Source organism: Delphinus delphis, chromosome 2 (genome assembly GCF_949987515.2).
Source record: "Delphinus delphis chromosome 2, mDelDel1.2, whole genome shotgun sequence".
NCBI classification, from domain to species: Eukaryota; Metazoa; Chordata; class Mammalia; order Artiodactyla; family Delphinidae; genus Delphinus; species Delphinus delphis.
Window position 1 is genome coordinate 74,750,508 of NC_082684.1, and position 26,332 is coordinate 74,776,839.

At 45.0% G+C, this 26,332-nt stretch overlaps 1 protein-coding gene across 3 annotated transcripts; it reads left to right on the plus strand.

Moving 5' to 3' along the window:
- Positions 1 to 5,202: 5,202 nt before the first annotated feature.
- Positions 5,203 to 26,332, plus strand: C2H14orf93 (chromosome 2 C14orf93 homolog). Of its 3 annotated transcripts, XM_069540400.1 has the most exons (8): positions 5,203 to 5,232; positions 15,631 to 15,758; positions 15,885 to 16,638; positions 18,712 to 19,032; positions 23,135 to 23,196; positions 23,789 to 23,892; positions 24,761 to 24,873; positions 25,181 to 26,332. In XM_069540400.1, exons 3-8 carry the CDS (start codon positions 16,039 to 16,041, stop codon positions 25,598 to 25,600), a joined length of 1,620 nt encoding a protein of 539 aa, XP_069396501.1. In that variant the 5' UTR covers positions 5,203 to 5,232; positions 15,631 to 15,758; positions 15,885 to 16,038; the 3' UTR covers positions 25,601 to 26,332. The 3 variants fall into 3 exon arrangements, with proteins under 3 accessions (XP_069396501.1, XP_059859476.1, XP_059859478.1); XM_060003493.1 differs by having other exon boundaries at positions 15,631 to 16,638; XM_060003495.1 differs by lacking the exon at positions 5,203 to 5,232 and having other exon boundaries at positions 15,498 to 16,638.

The window sequence follows — 26,332 nt, forward strand, 5'->3', positions numbered from 1 at the left end:
CTTCCCATTGCACTGCTGCTGGAGACACATAATGTCAGTTTGTTACATTATAGATGACGCTGAAGTTTGCCTGCTAGGTCTCTCTATTTGGTGACTTCCCTGGTGGCACAGTGGTTAAGAATCCGCCTGCCAATGCAGGGGACACGGGTGTGAGTCCTGGTCCAGGAAGATCCCACATGCCGCGGAGCAACTAAGCCCATGCACCACAAATACTGAACCCACGCGCCTAGAGCCCGTGCTCCGCGACAAGAGAAGCCACCGCAATGAGAAGCCCATACACCACAACGAAGAGTAGCCCCCGCTCACCGCAGCTAGAGAAAGCCCCAGCGCAGCAACGAAGAACCAAAAATAAAAAATAAATAAATAAATATATTAAAAAAAGAAATAAAGGTACATTATTTGCCCTTTGTAATTAATTAGTAAACTAATAAGAAGTAGAGTGATTATTTGAAATCATGGGAATATCCTGTACTCCCATAGTCTTGCACCCATTGGTTTTAGCATCCCTGATGATCCTTCCTGAATCAATTTTTGCATTGGTGGTTGCAAGTGTTGGTTTTTCAAATTCTGTCATTTCTTCTACCTGTATAAGCTGGCATCTATCTTTCTTTTCCTCTTCCTCATTGTACTTTGCATTTACCTATCTTTAATTTTTTATTTTATTGCATTTTAATTTATTCTTTATTTGCAGGTCTTTAAAGAAAAACTTCCCAGCTGTTTATACAATTTATTTTGCATTTAATAAATCGTCAAATCCATAACTCTTTTCTTTTAAAATCTAATCGAACCTCATTCTTGCTACAACATAAACTCCTTTCTTCACTCTTCCTTGAGTACTTCCCTGCTGCCTGCCTCTCTTCCTTCTCTTTTCCTTTGCATTATCTTCCACCTTTCTGTAACCTCTCTCATTTCTCCAAATCTCAACTCTCTCAGACACTTCCCTCTCCAGTGTCTCTGAGGACACAGTCCCAACTGGCTCTGGGATTTCCTTCCACTACTGTTCTAAAATGCTCTTGGGTGTGGTAATGAATAACTGTCAGAAACAGCTTCCTGGCCTCATGCCAGGGGAAGTTAGACTTCACTGTGTGGAGAGGCCCCTTTGGGATCTCACTGAACAGAAACAGCTTAAAATACTAAAGAGATCTGTTTGATTCAAAGCTAAATAAGTAGCTTTTCCTCAATTGACAAGTCATCTGTGAAGTTTAACATTTGAAATCTCAAATGCTTTAGAATTTTAAATTGTAATTAGGTGAAAAAGGTGCATTTTCTCCCTATTCTCATTACCTAAGAGCACAAAAATGGTTTACTCAAACTTTCTACCAAAGATTCCCCTGTGACAATAAGGAAAAAAAAAAGAAAGAAAAAGAAATGACAGGACTTCCCTGGTGGTCCAGTGGTTAAGACTTTGAGCTTCCACTGCAGGGGGGCGGATGCCGCATGGCGCAACCAAAAACAAAAAATAGAAAGAAAGAAAAAGGGCTTCCCAGGTGGTGCAGTGGTTAAGAATCCGCCTGCCAATGCAGGGGACACGGGTTTGAGCCCTGGTCCGGGAAGATCCCACATGCCACCCGCGCAGCAACAAAGACCCAACGCAGCCTAAAATAAATTAATTAAAAAAAGAAAGAAAGAAAAGAAATGGCTTTTCCATCTTAACTCCGACCTTTGTAGAAATGGACTCATAATTAAAGATATATCCCAAGAGATATTGTATGGGGGTTGTGAACATTCTACTGATAATCAGAGGGAAGACAGGCTTCTCTTTCATGGACTCAGAACAAGAGAGCCAAAGAGTATAACATAGCAAGGCAGAGTGGATTGCAATTTAGGCAGAGACTAATGAATGGTCAAGAGCACAGGTCCTGGAGTCGGAAGACCTGGATTCAAGTTCTGACTCCACCATTTAATGAGCTTAATGACCTTGAGGTAAGTCACCCTCCCTCTCTGAGTCTTAGTTTTCTCATTAGTAAAAGAGGCAATATAATAGTACTTATAGGCTCGAGTACATGAAATAGAGTGGCTGGCACCAAGTAAACCCTCAATAAATGTTGATTATAATAATTGTCATTAACAGTTTTGTTTTCCCTTCATTCTAACGTTTTTGAAAATGATCACCTGTACACCTGAGGATATGAGATGTCCTAATATATTCCTATCAAAAGTGAATGTTTTCCTGGGACTTCTCTGGTGGTCCAGTGGTTAAGACTCCATGCTTCCACTGCAGGGGGCACAGGTTTGATCCCTGCTCAGGGAACTAAGATCTTGCATGCCACACAGTGCAGCTAAAAAAGAAAGAAAAAAAAAAAGGTAAAAAGTTTACTTTTCTAGTGATTTTCCTGGCTTATATTATTATTATTATTTTACTTATCTTTTTTGGCTGCGTTGGGTCTTCATTACTGCGTTCAGGCTTTCTCTAGTTGCAGTGAGAAGGGGCTACTCTTCCTTGCAGTGTGCGGGCTTCTCATTGCAGTGGCTTCTCTTGTTGCATAACACAGGCTCTAGGGGCGTGGGCTTCAGTAGTTGCGGCATGCAGGCTCAGTTGTGGCTCCCAGGCTCTAGAGCGCAGCCTCAGTAGTTGTGGCGCACGGGCTTAGTTGCTCCGCGGCATGTGGGATCTTCCCGGACCAGGGATCAAACCTGTGTCCCCTGCGTTGGCAAGCAGATTTTTAACCACTGCGCCACCAGGGAAGTCCCGTATTATTATTATTTTTTTAATAATGGAAAATACGGGAAAGGAAACACAGAAAGTCTATAACCCTTAAGAATATAAGCACTAGGGCTTCCCTGCTGGCACAGTGGTTGAGAGTCCGCCTGCCGATGCAGGGGACATGGGTTCGTGCCCCGGCCCGGGAAGATCCCACATGCCGCGGAGCGGCTAGCCCTGTGAGCCATGGCCGCTGAGCCTGCGTGTCCGGAGCCTGTGCTCCGCAACGGGAGAGGCCACAACAGTGAGAGGCCCGCGTACCGCAAAAAAAAAAAAAAAAAAGAATATAAGCACTGCCACCTCATTTTCATGTAACAGGCAAAGCTGTTGCCTGGGTTGTCATATAAGCCAGGGTGCTGCTAGGGTGAAAAAAACACTTGGAGGCAACAGGCCTTTCTGCTGAGAAGCAGATCCTACCAAGAATATCCTAGACTTTGAGAACCAACAAGTGAATGGAGGAGACATTTCAGCACTGGGGGGCTGAATAAGACAGCCGGCTTGGGGCAATGAGACCTTGTAGTAACCTCTCTCTGATCCTGTTTCCTATAAAATTGGGATGCCAATAACCTGCCTGTTTAATACTGATACAATCACATTATCTAGTTTCATATATTTCATTTATCACATTCGATTTTCCCCAATTATCCTGATAATGTCCATTATAATTTTTTTCCTAACCCCGATTCAATCAAGGATCATATTTTGCATTTAGGTCTTATGTCTCTTTATTGTCCTTTAATTTATTTTTATTATTATTATTTTTAAAATATTTATTTATTTATTTTGGCTGTGCCGGGTCTTAGTTGCAACACACAGGATCTTCGTTGCGGCATGTTTAGTTGTGGCAGCCGGGCTCCTTAGTTGCAGCATGCACATGGGATCAAGTTCCCCGACCAGGGATCGAACCCAGGCCCCCTGCGATGGGAGCGCAGAGTCTTACCCACTGGACCACCAGGGAGGTCCCCTGTTGTCCTTTAATTTAGAACAGTCCTCTCATCTTTGTGTGTGACTTCATTACATTGATATTTTAGTAAGCGTTCAGGCCAGCCGTCTTGTGGAATGTTGTGAGGATGAAATCAGATATTTTTTAAAGCTGTGCTTTGAGCCAGTGAGGCATAACGGTTAAGAACTTGCGCTATGGAGCTAAATTTTCTGGGTTCAAGTTCCAGGTCTACCTCTTACTAGCTGTATAACCTTAGTCAAATTATTATACCTCTCTCTGTCTTAGTCTCATCTATAAAGTGAGGATAATGAGTACCTCCCCACTACTGTGGCGATTAAATAAGTAAACACATGTAAAGTATTCACAGCAGTCCCTACACAGTAAGTGTTCATGAACTGCTACTGAAGAAGGCAAATTCTTGTTGTGGGATCTGAGTTTCAAAATCTGTGTGTGTTTAGCTAGAAAAAAAATTCACTCAATTATACATGATTATTTTTCAGTGTTTACTAAATGTCTATAATTATGCCAGCTGCTGCAGTAAAAATTTAAAAAGTAGTTCCTGAAGGGGAAAAAAAGAAGTTTAAGATATGATCTCTGATCTCAAACAATTTACTAGTGTGAAATTACTATAATATGGGAAACAATCAAGGTAGAGTTAAGCACTGCTAACCTGAGTAAACATGAAGTTCATGCTGATAGTTGAGAGAAGGAAGTGGTCTGTGTTGACTGAAATAGCTGCAGAGTGTTTAAAAACTGACTAGTAAGAGAAGAGGAGACAGGCATTACTCCAGGCAGATGAAACCGCTTGAGCAAAGGAATAATACAGGAGTGAGGGCAGTGGGAAATAAGTACAAACAGGGGCCTGGGGCCAGATTATGAGTAGTTTAAAATCCAGGTACAAGAAGCAGGTCTTCATGCAGGAGGTAAAGGGGGACCATTTTAGGTTCTTGAGAATGTAGTGTTAGCCAAATAGAGAAAAAATTGGGGACGCAGGCTGCGCAAAAATCCTCGCCCAAAGTGTAAAGCTACTTTGTCTTTCACCTGAAGGATGTCACGCACTTGCATGAATGTTCATTTAAAGGTGGGAGAGTTAAGCAATAGACGTGACCCAGAGACATTCCACCTGGAAATCATGAGCTCGGCCCACGCACCGAGTGCTTGATGCTTAATCCCAAACTAGAATTTTACTGACTAGTTAACCAACTTTAGCAAATTGTCAGAAGGTGCTCGCTCACCGGTTTTTTATGCTGGTAACGAAGGCCTGGTTTCACTGAGGAACAAACATGGGAAAAGGTGAGAGGAGGGTGAGAAAGTGAAAGGAAGGGGAGAGAGGTGGGGAAGGGTATAGGTGCCAACCGGGCCGCCAGGGTCCGAGCGGAAGGGGGCCAGGGTCGGGGGTCGGGCGGCCCTTGGGGGCCCCCTGGGCCCGCGCCTCGGGTGCTACGCGTGTGCTCGCGGGCGGGGCGCCCAGCGGCCGCCAGTGGCCAATCCGGGCGGGCGTCCGGGGAGGGGCGGGGCTTGCCGGCTCTGGCTCCGCGAGTCCTCCTTTTTGCACACACACGAATACAAAGAGCCATACGACCTTCGGGTATCCTTTTTCCATTTTTTTTCTCCTTAATCTTGTGCGTGTTTTCAAATTTTTAAAAAAAAAATAGAGATCTGTGGCAATGCTGGGGTGAGGAAACTGTTGCTAAGGGGAATGTGCGCTTTTCCCCATTTCTTTTTCTGTCTCTCTTCCTCTTTCTTTTTCCTGGTCAAGGTTTTAAATATACCAAGAAGTTGAGAAGCAGGATGGCCGTGTACAACTGTTTCCAGCCAAATTTATAGAGATTTTTTCTTTTTGCTATCACATTTTAAGAACTGGTAAATTTTTATGGTCAGGGGAATTTTAAAAATTTATCCTCTTGGGAAGTGTAAGTTTCTTTTTTTAAGCGGGATGAAGGGATAATGTAAATTTCTGCCACAGGCAACGTGTAAGGGAGCGGAGATTTGAGACTCCCTCACAAAGCTGTTTGCGTGCGTTTTACACACCCTCCCCCAGAACCAAAACCAAGTGGCTTGAATGTGGCAATTGTCCAAGGCCAATAGGTTAAAAATGTTTGGATTTTATAATTGTGACACTCATTTCCCGGCGGAGGGGGGGGTCAAAGCCCTTCTTACAGTGTGTCTTACACACATTTTTCATGAGAACATTGTGTGTGTGTGTTTCTTTAAGCAAGTAATTTCGTAAAGATTTATCTTGGGGTTTTGTGCTTTGTGTATATGTACAGTATGTGTATATGTGCCGTATCAGATTTTGTTTTCAAAAGCGATTGCCTTTGGTTTTTTGTGTGCAAAGTAGCCCCTAGGATGTGGATTTTTTTGTTGTGTTCCCAAATGTGATCCAGACAGGATTTCATGTGCAAATTAAAGCGTAGAAGAAATCCTATGCATAGAATTACTTAGGCATTTTCATTCCATGTGCATTTACTGTATTTTCTGCTCTTCTTCTAAAGTATAAGATTAGTGAATAATTAAATAATTGCCAAGGAATATGCAGTCCATGTGGCAAATGAGGGTAGGCAATGCATTGAGTCTGTGGTTTAAAGCCGCCTTTAGTGACTGTTTTGCCTAAGTGGTTTTGCTTTTTATTGTCTCACGTTCTTAAATGTACAGCTGTGTATATTTTGGCCTTTATGTGTGGTTTGGTTGGTGTGTTCAGAAGGGAAGTTCTCTCTTGGCTTTTTGACAAAATGGTCGTTGATAGGTTGGGATTTGTTTGAAAAGCTTCACAGCTGGCAAAATATCAGGAAAATAATCCAGTCAAGTCCAATTCTCAAAAACTGTTAATGGTGGTGGTGATGGGGGAGGTGCCAAGAGGAGGCAAAGGCAAATAATATATGGGAGGGATAAGAAATGCATTTTGGTTATCATGTTGCATTTTTAAAATGAAAAGCTTTCTCCCCATGCCAAGAGCCACGGAGAGAAGTGTATGAATTAGAGAACAACAGGCTCAGAACAGCACCTCCGCTTACAGGAGACGTATTCTCACTTTTTTCTGTTACAGAACCATCGTCTCCTATTAGGAGTCATACGGAAAATATTTATATTCAAATCTCTATTGGCAGATTGGAGTGAAAGCATAGGAGGTATATGGGGTGATGAGGGAGAAACTGGAATGTCACAAGTGAAGTAGCGACCAGGAGATAAAAAAAGATCTACTGTAGAGTTCAAATTTCAGGACAACAAAACCTCTGTGTGATAATACATTTCCATTCCCCACCTCGCGTCCCACTCAGTTTCAAGCAGTATTTAAGACACCTAACAACGGCGATTAAACTGTTTGTACAGGTCTTGACATTCACTATAATGAAAGTAGCCCGTGTGGGCTCTGGGTTTATCTGTATTGAGTGCATTTTTATTCCCTAACAATACAAGTCAGATCAGTCTCAAATGTGGATCATTCCACAAGTTTAGGCCTGCGTATCTTTGAAATCTAGTCAGTCTAGTGCCCTTTGTGATGGCAGCAGTGTTAGGAATTTTTAATGGAGTTTTGCTCTTAATCTTTTTCGCCTTACTGCAGGTCTTCACGTATACTTCCTACCTTCTCGGAAAAGAGAGTTCTTCTAGAGCAGTATACACAGCCCAAGCCCCTGTCTTCCTAGACTATTTAATTTTTAGTAGGATTTTAGGCTCAGAGGCAATGTCCTTGCTTTGAATTTCTTTGTAAGAAACAAAATTCCTCCCACGAATATATCGTTGTCTTGGCCCTCCTACCAAAGCAAAGCTAAACTCGGTTGGTTTTGCTTGGGAATCCGCGGGGCCCCTCGAAATGAAAACTTCTTTGAAGTAAGGGCAGCTGCCACCTTGCTGAAAGATCTGCAGCTGAGGCCGGTAGGAACGAAAAGCCTTCCGCCACCAAATGTATGAGGCCGACTTGTAGCCACTGTACCTATAATCGTGTACACGCAGCTTTGTGAGCAACAGAGAACAAAAGCGAGTAAACAAGAAAAAAAAGAGGCTAAAGATGGCGTCTGACGGCTTTGAAAAAGCCTCGCAGTCGTGTCCCTCCCTGAAGAGGCCCCTCCCCTCCCTGGCTTGTTGAGTGATTGCGGATTGCGGCCAATAACGTCCCCAGCCCTGCTCCGCCTCATCGTCCAACCGCCAATCACCGGGGGCCCGGAGACTGGCAGGGCGGGGCCTCCCCGCGTGCGCGCGCTAGCCGGGTACACGAGCCGCGCCTCGGTCGTCCGCGGCCGCCCGCGCGCCTTCTTGGCGCCGTTCGGTCAGCTAGCGCGGCGCGCGGGGCACACGAGGTGGGACACCCTTAGGGCCGCCAAGGCGGGATCGCCGCGGGAACTCTCCCGCCATACTCCCCCCAAGCCCTCCGAGCTTTTTTGGCCGCGTAGTCTACCCACGGTGACCCAACGAGATCCCCGGCCCCGCCTCGGCCAATCTGCTGTCTGCGGGCCTTCTGAGGAACACCCCTTTCCCAGGACACCTAGGGCATAGTCTAGCGGGGGCCTCAGTGGCGGGTCGCCCTGTTCCCTGCGGCCTGGAGGGCGGAGCTCAGCTCTATTCTCCCTTGCGCCGCTGTGTCCTCCCTGCCTGTGGCTGAAACGTTCCCTTCGGAAATTGTTCTGCTGTCCCTCGTGCCCACTTTGTCATCTTTGACTAATATTTAATCAGCTAACGTTTACCGAGGGCTCGCTGGGCACACGATACAGCTTTAGGAGCTAGTTTTTCATTTTTCAGTTTCTCCAGAAATGCAGGAAGAGTCATTTACGTCAGGCACATGGATATGGAAACCTTAAACCGGTAATTTTAATCTCACCAAGTTGCATTTTAGCACATGTAAAGAAAAAAGACAGTGCTATATCGGGTTAAAAACCCTCGTACTACTATACAGACATACTTGGAATTTTCGGATTACGTGGGATCCTTTTCTTAGGAACTCATTCTGCCCTCTGGGTCTACATCTTTTTTACCCCTAGAAACGAAGTCTTAGATTTTGTTTTTTTGTAGATCCTTAGATGGGTCAGTCTTTAAAAATGTAGAAAAATACTGTCTTATGGTGTTTACTTACCTGCTCTTGTGTGATAAGGAGCTCATGTCTGATAGAAATAGGTTTTGAGAGGACCTTCTATCCGGTGAGCCATTTTGCACCTTCAAGTGGGGGAGAAGGGCTGACCGGCACAGCAGGAACTTTAAGTGGCCATTTTCCTTTTTTATTTCTTAAAATGAAGATTATGGTATCGATTGCTATGCTTTCAGTAATCACATTTAAGGAAGTCCATTGCTAGCATGACCCTGAATGAGTCAAGGGCCCATTATAAAAACATATATCATCTGAGTGATACCATACCCTACACACCTATTAAACAGTGGGAAAACTTTTATTTTTCATAGTTTGGAGGTGAACTCAGTCATGCAGAAAATTCAAACTCAGAATGGGTTGAAGCAAGCAAGGGAGCTGCCAAGGGTATGATATATTTAGTTCTAACAAAAATACATGTCTTGGGAGGAAAGGGATAGTTAAGATTATGGACAGTCTCACCCTGAGCTGTCTGTCTAAAGAAGATGAGTTTTCTTTCTTCTTTATCTAAATACTTATTTTAAAAAAACCAAAATTTTTGAAAAGTACATTTTCTAGGCTCCTTTCACATGTATTAAAATTAGACCAATACAGAATGAACCCCAAACACACAGATTTTATGTAAACTTAAGTTTGACAGCTGCTGCCATTTTGTGTTGGCAGCTCATCATAGGATTGAAGATCTTTTTCTTAACATTCAATTCTAAAAGTTGATAGCATTTTGCAAAAGGCATGTATGTTATTCAGTGGTGGTCAATCTTAGTTTATTCCTGTTTTTTCTTTCTTGAACAAGAATGCAAACTCTTGGTTTCAGAATAAATCAGCAATCTGAAGTTGCAAAAGTTGATAGTATTCAAGTTTAATAATAATGGTATAGACACTGCCTGGATAATTTACTCCAGTTAACTGTTGCTTTGCCAGACATTCCATGGATTGCTTCATGGGCTATTAAACAGTTATACATTTTGAGAGGTAAAATAAAGATACCATAATAAAGTTTAGCTATGTTAATAATGTTGGCAGGGTTAAATGGGCTTTAGAACCTTAAACTAGTGATGGAAAAAAGCAAGAATGATTAATTGTGGTAGGTCTGGAGTGTTAGAAAAGAAGAATTTAGCAGGTTGTAGCAACAGATAATGCAGCACTATCTATAATAAAGTTCTTTTATCAGTTTGAATTATTCAAACTGAGAAATGTCTGTAAAGTAAAAAGAGTGTCTCAATAGCATATATCTTTGTCTTCCTCTCTCCATGTCAATGAATCTTGGCCGCTGAGTTCATCTTTTTCTTCTCTGCAGTCTCAGGGAAGAGCTTGCCTTCCTTCCTTCTCATGGGCGAATCCTTGCTAGAAGAAAACTTAAATCCTTTCCTAATATGTTTATCCTTTCCTTTTTCACTGGCCTTTTTCTTTCTGCTTTTTAAACATACTGAGGCTCTAGTGCCCTCTCTGACTTCCTATTTCCTTCCTTTCATAACTAAACTCTAGAAAACTTGACTTCATGTCTTGCTTCCATTTTCTCTCCATCATGTTCTCTTTCGTCTACTGCATAGTATTACTTTCACTACAAAAAATACCTCTCTGGTCATTGCCAGTGACCATCACAGACAAATAAAATGTATTTCCTTAATTTGCATCTTTTTTAACCATTCTGCTGCACTTGTCACAGTTGATTGGATCCACTTTCTTGATATTCTTCTTCTTTTTAATAAATTTACTTATTTATTTTTGGCTGCGTTGGGTCTTCGTTGCCGTGAGTGGGTTTTCTCTAGCTGCAGCGAGCGGGGGCTACTCTTTGTTGTGGCGTGCAGGCTTCTCATTTCTCATTGCAGTGGCTTCTCTTGTTGAGCACAGGCTCCAGGTGCGCGGGCTTCAGTAGTTGCTGCACGTGGGCTCAGTAGTTGTGGCTCACGGGCTCTAGAGTGCAGCCTCAGTACTTGTGGTGCACAGGCTTAGTTGCTCTGTGGCAATGTGGGATCTTCCCCAACCAGGGCTCGAACCCGTGTTCCCTACATTGGAAGGCAGATTTTTTTTTTTTTTTTTTTTTGCTGTACGCGGGCCTCGCATTGTTGTGGCCTCTCCCGTTGCGGAGCACAGGCTCCGGACGCGCAGGCTCAGCGGCCGTGGCTCACGGGCCCAGCCGCTCTGCGGCATGTGGGATCTTCCCAGACCGGGGCACGAAGCCGCGTCCCCTGCATCGGCAGGCGGACTCTCAACCACTGCGCCACCAGGGAAGTCCCTTGATATTCTTTCTACTTTGGCTTTCATAACACTCTTTTCCTCCCACCTTACTAACCATTCTTCTCTTTCAATGAAGCCTCTTGCAAGGATTGGCTCGAAGTGCTGTCCTTGGCCTTTGCCAAGGACTTTGTATTTACTCCTTGGAGAGCTCATTCACTCTCTGAAGTTCAAATATAACCTCCTACTAAAGTTTCCAAATCTGCATTCCAGCTCTGACCTTCCTCCTGTTTTTGTTTTTCAGTCCTAGCCAGTTGCTTTCAGAACATTCCATTTAAAGATGCTGCCATCAATTTGAAATTTAACATGTTGTATAAATACACATCTTCTCAAACATGCTGGTGCCTCCTCTCAGCTTCCTCATTTCTATCATTCTGTCAGTGGTACCATCTTCTGACCCTCAGGTTTATAATCTTGAAGCTGTCTTTAACCAATTTCTATCCCCCACATTTATTAAGTTAAGAAATATGATCAGTCCTTCCTCCAGGATATTGAACCTTCATATCCACAATGCTGATTCTCATCACTTCTCTCCAGGATTAAACAATCTCCTAACCTCTAACTGTTCCACTTTAGGTATCTAAGACAGGGGTCAGCAAACTATAGCCCCTAGTCTTAGGTCTGGCCTGCCACCTGTTTTTGTATGGCCCATGAGATAAGAATGACTTTTATATTTTTTAATGTAAATATTAAATGTAATTTGTGACATTTCTGTGTCCATAAATAAAGTTTTATTGTAACACAGCCATGCTCATGTTTATGTATTGTCCATGGCTGCTTTGTGCTACAGTGGCAGAGTTGAATACTTGTGACAGAAACCACATGGCCTGCAAAGCCTAAGTTATTTACTATCTAGTCCTTTACAGAGAAAGGTTTGCGGACCCCTGCTCTAAGAGTTTCCTTAACTCGATTTTCAAAGTCCTCTGTCAGCTTTCTGTACCTTTTATATAAGCCATTTTGCTCTGATCTCTCACATGTACCCTTTTAATTCTGTTATGTTTTTTTTCCTGTCACTTATCACGTCTTCTTACGACCCTCCCAGTTCATCCTATATCTTGCTCAAGGCTCAATTGTAGGTTTTTCTTCGATAAGCCCCCTTCCACATGATTTCATTCTGTTGATCTTTCTATTATTTTGAACTAACTCCTCAAGATTTTTTTAGTCTGTACCATATTTTTAGGCACATGTGTATATTTTGACTTGTTCTTTAGACATTCTATTCTCACATGCACCGTAAGCTCCTTGTGTGTAGGGACTTTTGTCTTCCCTTCACTTGAGTACTTGGAGGTGGCAATCCATTTTGGTGACTCATCCTTTAGCATGGCCTTTCATATAGAGAATTTTTAGAAACACATTTTTGTTGTTGTTTTTAACTTGCTCATCTTCTCTAATGGGGATATATGTAACTAATGATATTAGTGTTTTGTTTTTAATAATTTATCCAGCGTTTGAATTGGTGTCTGGTTAGTAAATATCATAATGTGAAATGTTCCTTTAACACCTGCCAACTCCAGTTTCCTCATGCTTTTATTTCAGTGTCTTAGAGCTTATGTGGGAGACTCTAGCAGGAGCCTGGGAAACTAAGTCAGCAGTAATATCCATAGGAACCCCAAAAGAGTTATTTGAACGCCCATTATGCTACACTGCACTGTACCAGGTTTTTATAGACATATTAGTTCAAGAAAACACCTATTTGTTGCCCTGAACGTGACATTCTAAAATGGACATAATTAGGTAATACACAAAATCGAAAAGCAGAAAGAAATTGAGGGACAAAATTATAGAGCAGATAGTATCATGATATTTTATGTCAACACAAATATGAAAATATATTTAGCATTAAAAACTAGCAGAGTTGAAATTATCCTTAGTCTAAACCAGGTCATGATAGTAAGTAAATTACAAATACTCTTGTTTTCTCAATACCTTTCTAATTTGCATCACAGAAGGTTTTGTACTGATAAATGCGTCTTTGTATACTTGAATTCATTTTTTCTTAGAAATGTGCTATTAAATTTAGAGGGGAAACTCCCCAAATTCTATTTCAAGCCATTGTATTTTTTTTTTTTTTTCAAGATTAGGACATCAGGATGGATGTCCAGGATGGGAAGACAAAAGGTTTCAGGAATCTCGCTGTTACGTGTGGAGCACTGACTGTGTGCCAGTATTCTGTAGATGCCTTATATATATTATATACAGTCTTCACAAAAGCACTCAAAAGCATCTCAGAGATGAGAACACTGGGGCTCAGAAAAGGGAATTATATGCCCAAGTTCACACAGCCCATTTTAGTGCTGTTTTGGGAAGATTACCCAAGAAAGACCATTTAAGGGGAGGGAGGGGCTCAAGGTAGGCACAACGCTGGCAGGGGTAAAGGCCTCCTGCAAGAAAGAGTGAGTTTTGGGGGCAAAAGTATTGCAGTTGTCAATTTGATCCCAGGAAGTGTACCCAGCTGGAGTCCCAACATGATGCATCTTCATTTCTATTTTTTTTTAATTTTTAAAAATTGAAGTATAGTTAATGTAAATTATATGTTACAAATGTACAATATAGTGATACACAATTTTTAGAGGTTATACTCCATTTATAGTTATTATAAAATATTGGCTACATTCCCTGTGTTGTACAGTATATCCTTGTAGTTTTATACATTATTTATTTATTTATTAAAAACAGTTTTTTTAACTGAAGTATAGTTGATGTACAGTATTATATAAGTGACAGGTCTTAATTTCTTGTTGTACAAATCCTGAACCCAAGTGGTATATTACTGTTTACATAATTTTCTTTCTCTCACAACATCCATGTTTCAGATTAAACTCTGCATGATGTTGGTTTTAAAAAACTTAAAAACCCCGCTGGAGCATGTAGGACCTTATTTAGGAAGGAAAAGGATATATTAATGATTCATCCACAAATTGACCTGGGAATCACTTAGTGCTTTCCTTTAACCTTTTGTTTTAATTTGACTTTAACCTTTATTTTTTGTTGTTGTTGTTTTTGTTTGTTTTATTTATTTTTGGTGGCATTGGGTCTTCGTTGCTGTGAGTAGGCTTTTCTCTAGTTGTGGAGAGCGGGGGCTACTCTTTGTTGCAGTGCATGGGCTTCTCACTGTGATAGCTTCTCTTGTTGCAGAGCACGGGCTCTAGGCACGCAGGCTTCAGTAGTTGTGGCACGCAGGCTCAGTAGTTGTGGCGCACAGGCTTAGTTGCTCCACGCCATGTGGAATCTTCCTGGACCAGGGCTCGAATCTTCCTGGACCATGTCCCCTGCATCGGCAGGCAGATTCTTAACCACTGCGCCACCAGGGAAGTCCTAACCTTTAGTTTTTTAGGTTTAACTATGCCTTCCAGTGACTCTAATGATAGAGAAGCAGTAAATGGATTTAAGTTCTTACAAGATGTGAATATCTAGCACAGAAAAGCATTTCTTCCATATAAAGGGTAGAAAAAGCAAATTAAAGACTATTCTTTAAAAACCAAATGTAATTAAAATGCATTGTCAGATTTACATTTTAGTACCTCAGAGGCATTGATATTGCCTGTTTCCGAAATGAGATTGCTGACTCAAAACAAACAAACAAACCAAATCTCGGAATGTGGAAAATTCTCCTAACCTTCTCCTCTCCTTTTTTTTTTTTTTTTCCCTCTCTCTCCTCTCCTTTTAATTGTGATGTTATGATATAATTTACAGGGTAAGATAGAAATGTATCTCTTGAGGAAATTGTAAACATACTTAAGATTTTGTCACTTAGGGAGCTTCAGGCAGAAAGATTCTTTTTTCTGTAATCAAGTGTCATTTAGAAAATGACAATATGAAGTTCCTTGGAGTGTTCTCAGTGGTACAAACCAACCCTCCCACACTTTTTTTTTCCTCCTGAAGTAGTTTAGTTGCTTAACTACAGTGATTCAAAAGAGAGGCAGTTTGGCTTATCATTGATATTCTGGTCTCTCCTTTTGGGGGCTGGTTGTGCGGGTAGAGTGGCAGCATGTAGCTACTTAGACAATCCCGTTCAGCTCTGCCTCTCCCTTAAGCAGCATGAGAAGTGGAGTTGAGGGTCCCCAGTTGGTTTCTCTGGGCTTCCAGCTGGAGGATTCAGAACAGCTAGTTTCTATCGCAGAGGCTGTAGGCCCAGGTGTACAAAGTGTGAGAGTAGGGGGCTGTGCACAGCCCTGGTTACTGCAGCTCAACTCTCCTATCCAGCTTTTCCTTTCATTTCCCTGCCCACCCCCAAAACATTAATGATATAATAGTGTGAAGTTGGCAACATGTTGGGGGCTGCAATGATTGGCCTTTTCCTTGTATAGGAGTCTTACTCTGAATGCATCTGTATGCAAATTATAGAGACGGTAGAATCATGATTTTTTATGTCAACAAAAAGTGGTATCAGTTTAAATACACACACACACTAAACTGAAAGTAGCCATAACTGGATTCTGCTGTCTTCCCCTGACCTTGAAAAAGATATATAAGTTCTCTGCATGTCTCTTCTCTGGCCCTGGGTTAACATGTGTTTCCTAGAGCTGTTGTGTGGATGAGATTAACCTACATGAAGTGTTCTGAACTCCTTAAGGAAGGATGTCAAAGCAATAAAATGCAATACTGTTTTTACAGCGAAGACAGAGAGACGGAGAAGACAGATCTACATTTTCTTCCTTAATTTTCTGATCTTTCCAGATGCCGGTGGGTCCTTTTGAGTCCCAGCTCTGTTCCTTAGCTTGGAGTGGTGGGGAATTCCATGCCTTCCACCCTCTGAAACTGTGTTCCTCCCGAAGGCCTTTGTAGGCCCACCCTTTTGGGAAGGGGTGAGTGTGACCCCCACTGTGTTGAGCTAGGGCAGCACAGAGAAGAAGGCGCTCTGCTCCATAGCCCAAGGAGAGGCAGCCATGGACTGTGTGCGCCTTCAGGGCTAGCCCACTCCTCCTTCACAGAACCCAGCCCCCGGGGGCCCAGGCTGCTCCGACCAACCTCCATGAAAAAGGAGAGTGAATCCAAAGAGACCAGAGCTTCGTGCGGTCCGGTCGACTGGGGACACTTTTGCAGCAGTCCAGCAGCGTGAGCACGGGCCTTCCTGCCTCTGCCACCATGTCCTTCAGCGCCACCATTCTCTTCTCCCCTCCCAGTGGCGGCGAGGCCAGATGCTGCTGCTGTGCCTGTAAGAGCGAGACTAGCGGGGGCAGCACAAGCTGTCAGGGCGGGAACCCTCCTCCCAGCACCCCGATCACGGTCACCGGACACGGCCTGGCCGTCCAGAGTTCAGAGCAGCTCCTGCATATTATCTACCAGCGGGTGGATAAGGCCGTGGGTCTGGCTGAGGCTGCGCTGGGTCTCGCCAGGGCCAACAACGAATTGTTAAAACGTCTCCAGGAGGAAGTGGGTGAGCTGAGGCAAGGGAAGGTGCCCGTCCCCGATGAAGACGGCGAGAGCCGGGTGCACGGCTCCCCGCCCGAGGAGCCCGGGCCCCTCAAGGAGAGCCCCGGAGAGGCAGACAGGGCCTTGCCGGCCGTGGAAGAGGAGTGTGACAGTGTGGGCAGCGGCGTGCAGGTGGTGATCGAGGAGCTGCGGCAGCTGGGAGCGGCCTCAGCTGGGGGGCCTGGGCCCTTGGGCTTCCCGGCCGCTCAGAGAGACGTACGGCTCCCGGTATGCGCCCTGGCTGCAGGCGAGGGGCCTCCGATGCTCAACCCCGTGAGTACGCAGCGCAGGACACTAGCGGGGCTGTGCTTCTGTGCTCTTCCCGACCTCTTTCTCTTCTCTTCTCTCCATCCTTCAGCCTTTCTTTCGGTTGTATCTGTGACAGAACAGCACGGTACCCAGTTTCCTTTGCCGGCAGGGAGAGTCAGCCCTCCTGGGTTTTTTGTTTTTTGTTTTTTTGGGTTTTTTTTTTTTTGGTACCGTGGCCTCTCCGGCAGAAGGTCATTTTCTGGCGTGAGTGGTGTCGGGGCAGTGGTACTGCGCTCCCTCTCTGTTGCTCTGCATGGCACCTTCTCCACAGCTGCCTTGGCTGCTCCGTGGGTTCTGCCTCTCCTGGCAAGGATGCCTGCCGAGCACAGACGGCTCATTCATATTTGATCACGGGCCCTCTGCTTGCCAAGAGGAATTCAGGACTATGAGGGAGATGGGGATGTGAGGAGAGAGAGGCAGAGGCGGGGAGAGAGAGAGAAGGGAAAGTGGGAGGGAGAGGACAAAGATAATAGCCGACAGGTGTAGGGAGGGAAAGAGGCAGGCGGAAATGAAGGGAAGGAGAAAAAGTGGAAAACAAGAGCAGAGGAGAAAGGTGAACCTAAATGGAAGGAGAATTGATGCAAGAGAGAGAAAATGAGGTAAGGTGGGAGGGAGGTAGAGGACAGGAAATAAAAATGAGGAACAGAAATGAGAGTTGAGAGTTCACAGTAAGAGGATGATAACATGTAGGGAGAAAGAGGGAAGCGAGCAGGCCTATTTTGTGAGCAGGAAAAGACAAAGAAGCACATGTGCTATTTCAGCTTCTTTACTGCTCAGGGCCATATGAGCAGGAAAATCCTGGCTGAGGAGAGTAAAAACTGCAGAAGTAGTTTCACACATGGAAGTATGGAAAGGAGATGGAGCAACTGTAGAGATCTCAGAGATGGGAAACTAACAGATGTGTTGCCACTTGAGAGACAGTGGGAGGTCTGTCAGCTCTCCTCCACCCTCTCCTCCAGAGCGTCCTCCCTCTGCCCTGTCTCTGTTCCTCCTCCCCGCCACGACGAGGCCCAGACACCCAGGAAAGTGTAGAGCAGCAGAACACACAGGGTTGATGGGAGGGATGAGACTCCCAGCCCATCTGCTGGATCTTAGGAGTGTGACCAGTTGTGTCACACTGCCACTGGTCACTGCTCCCTTGAGGTCTAGCCACGTGCGGGTGATGGCCCCGCGGCTCGCCCCAGTCTGTGCCCCGCCAGGGACTATCCTTGGTTTGGGACTGTTGGAGGAGGAGCTGGGAAGGTGGGAGGAGGCTAGGAGGTACCTGGCCAGGCAGAGCCCTGAGCTGTGGTTCTTTCTGGCAGGGAAGGCTTCCAAGCCAACAGGATGGAATTAGATTTCACAGCACAGAAAGCAGCTCACAGGTCTATAAATCTCAGCCTCCTCCCCCACTTCTTTCTGTGTTTTTTTTCCCCCACTTTCACTGTTTTGTTTTCTGGGCTGCAAAAATCCCCCTCCTTTCTTCTCTCCTCTCTCTCTCTCTCTCTCCCTTCCTCCCTCCTTCCTTCCCCTACCCTCTATGTCCTTGAGGGAGGGCACAGGCAGGCAAGCAGGTGTCAGGGCAGTGACAGTCGGATGTGGCCAGAGCAGGATCAAGGTGAGGGCACACACTGGCCCTGCAAAGGGAAAAGGGCGGGGTCGGGGAGGCAGTGCTAGCCTCTCTAGAGATTTCCGACTTTATATCTCCCTCCTTTGCTCCCATATCTCTCCTTTTTATTGTTATTTTATTCTCTTGCTCCTCTTGCTTTGTTTTCCTTTCTTGTCATCACTTCCTCCCTCAACTCCTCTCAGGCAAAACACTTGCCTAGTTACATTTCCTATACTCAAGCACACAGCGTAAATGACTACTCACAAAGCGTCAGAAACATGCCTTCTCTGTATAATCAGTCCTGTGGTAATGACCCAACATGAGAGGCCCTGTACCCACAGAAATATTTGCCCACACTCCTTGTTCATTATACTTGGCCAGTGAATGATGGTTGATCAGGTTCCCGTAAGCCTGGCTGGCTAATAGGCTATTCTTTTTTATGTTCTTAGCTGGTGGATGATTATGTGGCCTCTGAGGGTGCAGTGCAGCGGGTGCTGGCCCCTGCTTATGCCAAGCAGCTTTCACCAGCCACACAATCGGCGATCCAGCGGACAACCTCAGAGACAGGGCCGGAAAACGGAACCAAGCTGCCCCCGCCCCACCCTGAGGACATGCTCAGTGCTGCTGCTGCCCTGGAAGGTGCCTTGGAAGAATCAGGCCCTGGGGGAACTGGGGAGCTGAGACACTCTCTAGGATTTACTGCTTCCCCATGCAGGACCAGAGGGAGTGGGCAGAAGAACTCCAGGCGCAAGCGGGATCTGGTCCTCTCCGTAAGTGAGCTCGCTTTCTCCACGTTTTTCTTCAGTCTGGAGAGATAAGTGAAGAGGGAAATGTGGGTTGATTTTAAACGTCCCATATCGAATGAATGGTATCCTGAAGCCTGCTGGAGTGGGAGGGGCAAGAAGGAGAGAGCCTCTTCCCTAGCCCAGGGACAGGCAGCCCCACTGCTATCAGTGGAACTTCTTTAGGTTTTCCCAGATAGATTGATATCTTCCATTTAAAGATAAGGGAATTATATCATATATATAATTATATAATTACATCATATCTCCTGGTGATCTCATAATCCTGATGGGAAGATCCTTAAGGGGTTAAGCAGATTGACGGCAGCAGAGCAGCACTGGAAACTGCCTGCAAATTACCAGTGTTCAGGGTGAGTAGCAAGGGTCCCCATGGGCAGAAAGGCCAAGGTGTCCTGAGGTGGTCCCGTACCCCAAAGATGCAGAGGGCCACTCAGCTCAGGTGTAAAAGGTTTGGAGATTCTACTGATTCTCAGAGCACTTGGCAGGGAAGGTACTGATATGATCCAGTTCTGCCTGAAACCTTGCAGTGGCTCGGAGCCCTAGGAGCGTCACTAAACATCCTACAGTGTACAGGATGTCTCCCCCAACACCCCCATTATCCAGCCTAAAATGTCAATAGTGCCGAGGTTGAGAAACCCTGTTCTAGGGTGACCGCAGACCTTTGGATTCGCTCTGTCGCCCAGAACATCTTTCTGATAACTGTGGGGATGTTCTTTAGCCGTATCGTGTTCCCATTGACGGTAATGGGTCTCCACTCTCTGGATAATGGCTGATGAGGTAACTTGAGGGCTCTGGTTAGGAGTGGAGGTCACCACTGACATCCAGCAAGATCTCATCATAGTATAGAACTCATTTCTCCTTGTTACAGTCTTAGTAAAGATTGAAAACAGCTGACTACCATTTATACCTCCTTTATTCATATTACTTCTTTCTTTTTCTAAGAGATCCTACTTTACTCTGCCTTTTCATTTGATGTTTTTACATTGACATAGTCTTTTTTTTTTTCCTCTCTCTCTCTTCCAGAAGACACCATTCATAATCAGTATCAACTGGTTTCTAACCTTCATTTCAAATTTTGGTTATGTTCAGTGACGTGTCACTTACCAAGAACAGGGAATAGGGGGACTTCCCTGGTGGTCCAGTGGCTAAGACTTCATGCTCCCAAAGCAAGGGGCCTGGGTTCGATCCCTGGTCAGGGAACTAGATCCCACATGCTGCAACTAAAAAAAAAAAAAAAAAAAGATCCTGCATGCCATAACTAAAGATCCCGCATGCCGCACGAAGATCCCGTGTGCTGCAGCTAAGACCAGGTGCAGCCAAATAAATAATATTAAAAGAAAAAAAAAAAAAAACAGGGACTAGGTTTAGTTTCTCTGTCATGGATTTCTGGCCCAAGAGGGCACTGTTGTTGCCAGTGATAGAAATGGAGGTTTATACCTAGAAGTACATTTCAAGGGATTTCCCAAAAATTCATAGTGCTTAAATTGTGAATAAATGTGTGACAATTAAAATTTGCATAAAATCAGGACTTTTGATCAGTTCCATTCCTCTAGTGCCTACTAACTCCAGCGAGAGGTCTAGTGATGAGGCCTGGCTTCTTCCTGCCCTTTGGAGAGCTCAGCATGGGACCTTCTGGGAGGACAGCATTCTCAGTCATCCTGCTCTGTGTTATAGTGCTTGAAGAGGCGTGAGAGGACCAGTCAGGGAGTCTTGCTGCCTGTCACAGAGAAAGATATAAAATGTTCTTGTATTAGTCTGTGGGTTTAGAGGGAGAGGGATAGTTGCAGATCTTCACTGTTCCAACCTTTAGCTCTGGGAAGGAATGAGAGAGGTATCTCTCCAATGTGATGAAGCTGCTGTGGGTCGCTGCTAGAGATCCAAAAGGACCAAATCGGAATCTTAATTCCTTGGACTGCTGCAGATCCCAGCCACCCACTGGGGAAATTATTCATTTTTAGCTCACTCAGGAGGTAGGTGAGCCAGCAGCCTTTACAGTCTTAATGCTTGTTATTGTCTAGAGTATTTTCCCTTTCCACTTCAAGCTTGGTTGGATGTTTATCAGCTGATCTCTTCCAAGCCACTTGAATTGGAAGCTATGCAACTCCCCCACCCTACTTTTTTTTCTTTTCTTTTTTTCTGCAACTCTTTCAAATTCTTTCTGAAGCATTTACCCATCTTTTGTGATTTTTCAAGTTTGGCCTTCTAAGAGGTAAAATAACTATATCAAATATGAAGCTAGTACAACAGTCTTTTTTATAGAGTGGAGACCCTAACCATAAAGAGTTAACAGTAATTTCCTAAGTTGATATGGTCAGTCAGCCATAGTGCTAGGAGCATAAATTGGGCATTTTTTAATATGAAGCTGAAATCCTGAGATCAGCATCCCATCAGTTTGGGACTGGGTAATTTCCATTGACTGAAGGACCTTGGAATGAAAATATAATCAGAAACAACAAAACTAAATTTAATAGGAAGAAATGTAAAATCCTACATTAAAGTTAAAAAAGAAAACAGTTGCAGAATGGTGGAGATAGTAATCCATGTGGAAAATGGACTACAAGCTCACTATGAATGAACTCTGTGACACTGAGAGTAGGGATGGGCTTGCTAAGAGAGGTACAGCATCTTGGGTTTCATTCCTAGAAGTATAGAGTTCTAGTCAGGGAAGTAATGTTCCCTTTGGCCAGACCTCAACAGATGAGTTAGATTCAGTTCCAGGTGCCATGTTGTAAGAGGGACACTGGCAAACCAGAGAGGCTCATAGTTTCATGAGGAGTCTGTCTGGCAACTATGTCATGAGGAATGGTTGAAGGACTTGGTGTTTAGATGGGATAAGAAAAGACTTGGTAAGTACATGGAAGCTGTCTTCAAATACTTCAGGTGCTGTTAGGGCAAAACTGGGGTCAGATTTTGGAGCATCTAAGGCAAATTTTTTTTAATTAATTAATTTATTTTTGGCTGCACTGGGTCTTTGTTGCTGCACGCAGGCTTTCTCTAGTTGAGACGAGCTTGGGCTACTCTTCATTGCGGTGCATGGTCTCGTTGAGGTGGCTTCTCTTGTTGCAGAGCACGGGCTCTAGGCGCGTGGGCTTCAGTAGTTGTGGCACGTGGGTTCAGTAGTTGTGGCTCGCAGGCTCTAGAGCACAGGCTCAGTAGTTGTGGCGCTTGGGCTTAGTTGCTCCGCGGCATGTGGGATCTTCCTGGACCAGAGCTCCAACCTGTGTCCCCTGCATTGGCAGGCGGATTCTTAACCACTGTGCCACCAGGGAAGCCCCTGAGGCAAAATTTTTTAACAATTAGAGATGTTCAATAGTAGCTGAGTCAAAAACTAGTGAGAACCCATCATTAAAGGTGTATAAGCAAAGGTAGTGACTTCCCTCGTGGCGCAGTGGTTAAGAATCCGCCTGCCAATGCAGGGGACGTGGGTTCGATCCCTGGTCTGGGAAGATCCCACATGCTGCAGAGCACCTAAGCCCGTGCGCCACAACTGCTGAGCCTGCGCTCTGCAGCCCCCGTGCCACAACTACTGAAGCCTGCACGCCTAGAGCCCGTGTTCCTCAACAAGAGAAGCCACCGCAACGAGAAGCCTGCGCACCACAACAAAGAGTAGCCCCCGCTCACTGCAACTAGAGAAAGCTCACATGCAGCAATGAAGACCCAACACAGCCAAAAATAAATAAATAACATTAAAATTTTTAAAAAAAGAAATGTCCACTTGCAGTAGCCCTGGTGTATATTTGCTCTCTCCTTGCTGTTAGGAGTGTGTTTGTGGAAGTGTTTGAAACCCTCTACTGTAGTGATCATATTCCCTGGGAGCAGAAGGAAGACCAGGGGGTAATCCTGGAGACTCCACAGAAATTAAATGAAAAGGAAAGAAAGGGAGGGTTCATTAGAAATACTAACTTGGATCGGCTCTCTGGCTAAGAAAGGGCATCAACAGAAATGGTACCTAGACTATGGGCAGGATTCAGGCAGAGAACCCCATAGGGACAGTGCCTAGGGACCAGAGGAGGGTTTCATCATATTTGCTCCTGGCTTGATTCTGTGTTTGTTTGTTTGTTTCCCCTAGAAATTGGTCCACAATGTGCATAACCACATCACCAATGACAAGAGATTCAATGGGTCTGAAAGGTACGATCCTCTTGAGGGAAAAGATCATAAGGAACTTTGCCAAGGAGAGGGAAATAGAGGGGGCTGCTTCAGTATAACAGTGAGGGTAAGGCTTCCATCTCACCATTGCCCCTTGTATACTGCCTTAGGCCATGGAGGACTTTACCACAAAGTTGATTAGTGCTGGGAATCTCTGTCTAGCTTTTAAAATGCTGACGAGGGACTTACCTGGCGATCCAGTGGTTAAAACTCCACTCTCCCTGGGCTTCCCTGGTGGTGTGGTGGTTGGGAGTCCGCCTGCCGACGCAGGGGACACGGGTTCGTGCCCCGGTCCGGGAAGATCCCACATGCTGCGGAGCGGCTGGGCCCGTGAGCCATGGCCGCTGAGCCTGCGCGTCTGGACCCTGTGCTCCGCAACGGGAGAGGCCACAACAGTGAGAGACCCGCGTACCGCAAAAAAAAAAAAACAAAAAAACCTCCACCCTCCCACTACGGGGGGGCACAGGTTCCATCCCTGGTCGGGGAACTAAGATCCCACAAGCCACGTGGTGCAGCCAAAAAATAAATAAATAAAATAAAATACTGCCTTATTCACTCTCTTCTCTTGTGGCAGCATCAAGTCCTCTTGGAATATTTCAGTAGTGAAGTTCCTTCTGGAAAAGCTCAAGCAGGAGCTGGTAACCAGTCCCCACAATTACACTGACAAGGAGCTGAAAGGTGAGAAAAACTAAGCTAACTCCCATCCCATCCTTTCTTCATCCCCTGTTCCTGGCCAGAGGAGAAGAGGCATATGGAGATGATTTAGGTGGTTTTGAAAATAGAGGACTTTAAAAAATTGGTTTTGGTTATTCTTTTCACCTGCAATACACACAGGATTGTCTCTAATTGCCTTTTTATTCCCCTACTCAGTCTGAAATGAAAATGGGAGAAGGAAAGGGCCAGAACACCATCATGCATGACATTTACACGCACAGCCTGAATCTAGGGTGTTATAAAAAGGAGGTCAGAGTCCAGCCCTGCTCTTTTGTCCCTAAATATTATGTCCTGGGTTTTCTACTTTCCTTGCTCTTCTGTTATTTGTCTGTAGCACTAAGAAAGCTTCTGCTAAAAAAAAAAAAAGAAAAGAAAGCTTCTGCTGAAAAAGTACTTGTAATCTGCTGTCAGCTGAGTAGAATGGGGGTAGGTTTACCTGGGAGTGGGGGAAGGGAGTTACAGAAGCATTGGAGTTGTCTTTTTTTTTTTAACGTCTTTATTGGAGTATAATTGCTTTACAATGGTGTGTTAGTTTCTGCTGTATAACAAAGTGAATCAGTTATACATATACATATGTCCCCACATCTCTTCCGTCTTGCGGCTCCCTCCCTCCCTCCCTGGAGTTGTCTTTTTATAGTGGGAGGAGTTCCTGTTGGAGACGGAGGGAGGCAGAGGGAGCTAAACCAGAGAGGAATGAATAGATGCTGATGGATATACCCAGAAAGCCCATCGTCTAAACAGTGGTTCACCCTTCTCCCATCCAGTAGTATTAGGGCAAAAAAAAGGGCTGAGGACCCTGCTTTTTGCTGCCTGCCTTCTCCCTCCCCACCAGGAGCCTGTGTAGCCTACTTCCTTACTAAGAGGCGTGAATACCGCAACTCCCTGAACCCCTTTAAAGGCCTAAAAGAAAAAGAGGAGAAGAAACTTCGAAGTCGCAGATATCGGGTAGGTTTCTAGTCTTTCCTTTCAAGATGCTAAACTCTAAAAGCTAATAAATAAGGCACAGTGGGAAGGGCCAGGGGACGTGGCATCTGAGAAAAGAGTTGAGATCCAGGAACGGAGCAGAGGAGGAGGAGGAAGGGAGCCAGTTCTAAGATCTGACTTGGGTTCTCTTGAGGACTTGTGTTCTCTTGAGAACTTGGTTCTCTCGGGCACAGATTTTACACAGCCTCCCTTCCACCCAAAGCCTTTCCCCAAACCTAATGCGTGGTTTGTTGCTTTTCCTAATCTCTGTCCTGGGCTCCTACCTTAGCTTTTTGCCAACCGATCCAGCATCATGAGGCATTTTGGCCCTGAGGACCAACGCCTGTGGAAGGATGTGACAGAGGAGCTGATGTCAGATGAAGAGGACAGCCTTAATGAGCCAGGTGTCTGGGTAGCCCGGCCTCCCCGTTTCCGGGCCCAGCGCCTCACGCAGCTCTGCTACCACCTGGATGCCAACTCTAAGCATGGCACCAAAGCCAACCGTGTGTATGGACCTCCCTCAGACCGCTTACCTTCTGCTGAGGCCCAGCTCCTGCCACCAGAACTTTACAATCCTAATTTCCAAGAGGAGGAGGATGAGGGAGGTGATGAGAATGGACCTGTCTCCCCATCTTTTGACCAACCCCACAAAACCTGCTGTCCTGACTTGAACTCGTTCATTGAAATCAAGGTGGAAAAGGATGAGTGAAATCTAAAACCAAGAATAACTCTGGCATCCGCCTCTTCCCATGTCCTCAAAATGGGTGGCCACAGGGCTTCCCAGAATGACGAGATGTCTTCTGCAGTCTGAGAAAGCAAAGCTGCCTCTCTTCTCAACACAGCCTCCACTAGAAGTGGAAGCTGGCAGCTCTGGTGGGATAAAAGGACTCATCTCCAAGGGGGAAATACTCCCCCCCTCCCCCCGCTGTGAACGACAAGCCAGAAAATGCTTATTCCTAAGCATAACAGTGCCTCGGAAGAGCCTGGGCTGAGAAAAGGAGGATGGGTCCAAGAAACAGGAGGCCTTCTTGACGTATGCCCTGGTCTCTGAGTTGTTTTTTCTTCTGGTTTCACTCAAAGCTTTAGTGAAGCGGCCCTTGGTCGTACCTTCTACTTCCCCTGACTGCTGGTCTTGCTCCGTAGTGGAAGCAGCACAGGACCAGGCCAGGGTAATACTGCCACCTGGTGGACAGTTTCAGTCATGGGCTTCATTCTTCTGAGCAGAACACAGGCTCCATCCGTATTTGGGAATTGGGATCTAGATGTAATAGCTATTGTTTATTGAATTATATAAGGAAGATTTTATTATTCCCATTGTACACATGAGGAAACTAAGGCTTAAAGAGTTCCCCTGTCTCACCAGCAGCTGCTTTCCCACCGTGTGACCAAGCAGTATACGTGGCTTGGTAGCCATCTCTTAGTCCTGTCAGACAAGCTATAT

Coding starts and splice junctions, on each gene's coding strand:
- C2H14orf93 (XM_060003493.1), top strand. CDS start 16,039: ATGTCCTTCAGCGCCACCATTCTCTTCTCCCCTCCCAGTGGCGGCGAG. Junction 23,893..24,760: donor CACTGACAAGGAGCTGAAAG/GTGAGAAAAACT, acceptor CCTCCCCACCAG/GAGCCTGTGTAGCCTACTTC. Junction 24,874..25,180: donor TTCGAAGTCGCAGATATCGG/GTAGGTTTCTAG, acceptor CTCCTACCTTAG/CTTTTTGCCAACCGATCCAG.